Source organism: Anneissia japonica, unplaced genomic scaffold (assembly GCF_011630105.1).
Source record: "Anneissia japonica isolate Jap-2015-1 unplaced genomic scaffold, ASM1163010v1 scaffold3436_len560460_cov161, whole genome shotgun sequence".
Classification (NCBI taxonomy): domain Eukaryota; kingdom Metazoa; phylum Echinodermata; class Crinoidea; order Comatulida; family Comatulidae; genus Anneissia; species Anneissia japonica.
Window position 1 is genome coordinate 88,642 of NW_022751570.1, and position 5,000 is coordinate 93,641.

General features: G+C 35.3%; 1 protein-coding gene and 1 long non-coding RNA gene across 2 annotated transcripts in view; one reads left to right on the forward strand and one right to left on the reverse strand.

The window, feature by feature from the left end:
* The window catches only part of LOC117121774 (uncharacterized MFS-type transporter YttB-like), a 5,026-nt gene extending 4,248 nt beyond the window's left edge, over positions 1-778 (forward strand). The window contains exons 5-6 of the mRNA XM_033267080.1: positions 69-289; positions 517-778. Of these exons, the coding sequence (XP_033122971.1) occupies positions 69-289; positions 517-684 (389 nt within the window). The 3' untranslated portion in view covers positions 685-778. The remainder of the gene's footprint in view (positions 1-68; positions 290-516) is intronic.
* Positions 779-3,475: 2,697 nt separating this feature from the next.
* LOC117121768 overlaps positions 3,476-5,000 on the reverse strand; it is a 57,765-nt gene continuing 56,240 nt past the window's right edge. The window contains exon 5 of the long non-coding RNA XR_004447621.1: positions 3,476-5,000. This exon is cut by the window's right edge and continues 27 nt beyond it. This is a non-coding gene — a long non-coding RNA (uncharacterized LOC117121768).

A 5,000-nucleotide genomic window follows, 5' to 3' on the forward strand; every position in this document is an offset into this window, starting at 1 on the left:
GATGTGTATAAGAGACAGTATATATATATCTTAAAGGAACTTTTGCATTTATTAATTTCGTATTTTAGGCGGTACACCAATTATCGAATGGAACGTCTGTGTGTTCATCATGCGGAAAATAGTAGACGACAAACAGACAGGAACTGCCTACAGTTTAATGACACTCACTACAAAGATTGGCAAACTGATTTCTTCAGTTCTGGCTGGTTATTTGTATAGCATATATGGACCTACTTGGCTGTTTCGTATCTTTGCTGCATTTTCCTTTGTAGCTGTTGGCATAACCTATGTAAGTTGATAAACAAAACCCTTCTACCATATCTCGATATTTTCCTTAACCCACATTAACAGTCGATAGTTGCTCTAATAATATAATGCATATCTATATATATATATATATATATATATATATATATATAATAACAATATATATAATAACAATATATATAATAATAGCAATAATAATAATAATAACTATAATAGCACAATGTTAATATTAAATTCTTCCTTCCTTAGATAAGCTTCCGATCAATTTCCCATGAAAAAAATGAGGGTGACAACGACACAGATTCGAAGACTGACGCAGAGACAGAGGAAACCAGTCTACTTACAGCCACCAGGCCAGTCGCGGTTTTACCAGATGTCAGTGTAGATTGTGATATTCAGAGGGTCCAGCCAAAATAAAGAGACTATAAAATACGCCAGACTGAATCATTTAAAAGCATCACTTTTTAACAAAAAAAATCATCAATATGCTGAAAATCATCGTCTTTAAATTTAAAAAAAAAATAGATATCATATCGATTATTTGAAGAAACAAAAACAAAAATTGTTTTCTTGTGCCCCAAGCCCTCTCGTAGTTTGAACTGCCCATGACGATGTCACCTAAACTGGTGACTTCATTCACAAAAACTTTCTCTGTGGTCGTCCAAACGAGACAGCAAAATCTCTCTAGTGAGCCTAAGTTATCGACAGCCAACCGTATGACTTTGGTATGTCCTAAAAAATTAATAAAGATTATATGAAATAAAAATCAGGATCTCTGTTTGTGTTCATGCTGTGTTTAATTACCATTCTTAACGCCAATAAGCCAAACCTACTCAACTCAATATTTAATTTAAGTCATTATATCATATATACAGTATGCTCTTACAAATCAAATAACATCAAACTTCTGTTGTTAATTGCACAAAGTAGAATTAAACATAAATTCTGCCAAAATACATAAACAATTAGGCCTATGTATATAATTTGAATGTTGATTTAATCAACATTCAAATGAAGTTAAAACATTATAAAACACTATAGCACTATTCGAAAAAATATTCATGGAAATTGTGAACGATATGGTAAAGTTAGGTCAGAAAAAAAAACGTTACAGCAACGTTTGTATGAGAACCAAGCTTGTACATACAATCGCTACACGTATCGCCGACAGCTTTATCGGCGATGCTGTCGGTCGCTCGAATTGGGGAGCCTTCTTGGGGACTGCTACGTATTATAACGATTTCACTAAAAACACTGTAGAGCGACAGTGTAGCGATTGTATGGAAACTAAGCTTTATACTTATTGGTCGGCCGAATCGTGGAGCCTTTGCGATTTCTTCGGAGACTTCTACGCTAGTGTAGTGCAACGATTGCAGTAAAAAAAAACTGTAGCGATAGTGTAGCGATTTTTATTTTATTTAAAACCAGACTTTACAGCAACGTTACAGCAAATTTTTAGCCAGAAATAATGTTATAGATACGTATCAAAATTTTCCGTTGGGAAAACGCACAATATTACACTCACAAAATTAATAACTAAACGTACACGAACACGAGAAAAATTCAAATAATATCATTTGTTCCCAAAGTACAATTATCAGGAACTATACACTTCGGGTTTCGTGCTGTTATGTTATAAGCCTAACACAAGTGTAAAATTTACCAAAGATAATAACAATACACACATAACAGGAAGTACATACGTTGGGTATTAAGCTCTTATATACCTAGGCCTATAACGAAACTAAATAGAGAATTTCAAAACATTTATAATTGAGTCGATTAAATGTATCATGATTTATCAATTTATTAATCAGTACTACTTTCATAACACACACGTGATCATACAGCAAATATTGTATACATAGATAGGCCTACGTCTCGTTGTCGATTATACAATCATATTATAATATTTTTTGCCTTTGTTGCACAAAGATGATTTTTTCTGGTTCATCCGGTGAAATGTAAATGTACGAAACAGAGACACGATAATGTCTTCATCACGGTCGTTTTTTGAGGCCGTTAAATCTGGGCTTTCCATTGATCCTGATACTGTGACTTTTAAGGTGTACTTCTTTTTCGTTTACGGAGGACTTTCAGGAATTATGAATTTCTCAGCCCTTTACTACAAACAATTGGGACTCTCGCCGCTAGAAATCGGATGGGTATCTGGAATTCGAAGCATATTTAGTATTGTGGTCCTGCCTGTTATCGGCTTATATTTTAAAGAGAACAGAAAGTACATAAAAAGTCTTCTCACGATTTTCATTATCTTGTTTATTTGTTTTATTACACCAATTGGATTCATACAGAAACCAAACTTGTGTTGCAGCAAAAATGAAACGTTAAATGTATCTGCCATTGGGAGATGCCCCGACCTCCCGTGCTGTGCAGAAACTAACGAGAAATACTGCTGTCGGTTTGTGTCTCAATGTGGAAAACCTCAATTTGGATATATTAAGCCAGATCTTGTCAGAGTATTTATCATCATATGTATTCTAACTGGATTAGGGGAGGCGTGCTGGATGGTGATCCGAAACACGTCTGACGTATCATTAACACAGGCTCTAAGGGGAAATAGCGATCGATTTGGAACGACGAAAGTGTTTGGATCAATCGGAGAGTCCTTATTGTAAGTTATAAATACTTGCGAAAAGACCACCTTCGGTGGCCTTTTGCGTTGCTGTGAGTACTGGGATTGGTCCAGATAGTTTCAGGGAGAATGCATGCAAAAAGAAAAAAGGGCACTCCTGTATAAATGACGTGGGGAACCATCTTCTGCGCTGTCACCCTCCCTTTTTTGAAAGGCTTCAAGCCAAAAAATAATAATTACATTAGCCTGAAAATTATTCTCATAAATGACACACCTCCACCACCCCCACCCCAACCCAAGAAAATAAGAAAAAGCTGCTGTCTATTTACCAACATCTTTATATTTATTTATTCATTCTAACGCCGTGTTACGCCTGGTTTCCTTAAAAAAACGTTACACTAGAGTTTTTCAGTGCAATCGTTGTACTGCGTAGCAATCCCCGACGGATAGAGAAGGCTCCCAAATTCCAGCGACCAATCGGTAAGCTGTCGGCGATAGGCTGTAATGATTGTATGGATTCCTATTCAGTACAACGATTGAACTAAAACAAAATCTGGCGACAGTGCAGCGATTTTCTCTTATACACATCTAGATGTGTATAAGAGACAGTTAGTTTAAAATAAACATTAGGCTCTTCTTGGTCCGGTTACCATGGCAAAGTAAGATAAGGGATTAACCCATTATCCCAAATAGGGGTTAGAATTTGGAATATCCCATTTAAATAGGTATAACTTCATAGTGACAAAATCCACATGTCACATTAAATTTGTCAATAAAGCTATAAATAAGCGGTTTCCAAACCGTACAATTGATAAAATTAAATATCAAAGAAGGAAACCTTCCTATAAGGAAAAAAATCGGGAATTTCTCGCATTTAATATATAAATAGATTTTAGATCTACTAATAATGTCGATCTTATCACTGACTTCGACAACAAATATCCCCTTATTCGATGGTTGGATAAAAACTTTCACGATAGCCAACATGACAAAAATACCAAATTACAGTCCGATTTGACTGACTGACTTAATTAACTGTTTTAAAAATAAAGTACCCCTTGATTTTGGTCGGTTACCAAGAAAAATTCAGATTTATCTTTCCACAAGTCTATCAATGTTCCAAAATTACCTGCCAAAAGCTCTTGTATCCTATATATCAAGACCTATATACACAAAATAAACTCTTAAAACTTGTCTAGGCATCTTTTGGATAATGTACCAATAACCAATATCGCTCCTAATCCTGAAACTGCTTTTGTCCATTTTAATAATATATTTAATAAACAGCAAAGAGATGAAAACATTATTACGGAGGAACCACTGAACCGTTTGGATGATACCAGTCTCCAAAATTTACTTCAGCCTATAACTACAAATGAAGTGTCTGATGCTCTTAAGACTATAAAGAGAGACGGTGTGGCGGGCCCGGATGGCGTATTTTATAAGGACCTTAAATGTATTCAGCCTCGTGACCTTGCGACCTTATTCAATTTATAGATGGTCACTCGCCAAATTCCAAATACCTTAAAAGATAACTACACTATGCTATTACCCAAAGGAGATCCCGTCAAGGAGGACCTCTCAAAATGGAGGCCTATAACTATCGGGTCCTACTTGTTACGATTATATACCAAGATTATTAATTTTAGATTGAAGAATGTTATTAATCTTAATCAACGACAAAAAGCATTTATACCTGCCGATGGTTGCCGTGAGAAAACTAAACTTCTCGATGGCATCATAACAGAGTGTAGGAACAAATTAAAGTCCCATTATGTTATGTTTTTGGATATATCAAAGGCTTTTGATTCGGTCCATCATTCCACAATTGATAGTGCGTTGACAAGACATGATATTCCTTTGTTTATGCGTATGATAATTCAGAATTTATACAAAGATATTAAAACTCATTAGATTACCCAATGAGATATCGGAACCTATTCCAATTCGGTGCGGTGTAAAGCAAGGTTGCCCGTTAAGACCACTTTTATTCAATCTTCTATTGGATGAACTTTTGGATACTCCTCCTACTATTATTACTTGATGCTTTTGGATATGAACATAACGCATTTGCCTTTGCCGTTGACTCAATGGTTACTGGCTCCATACTTAACCATAGGATTGGTAATAAGCATATTAC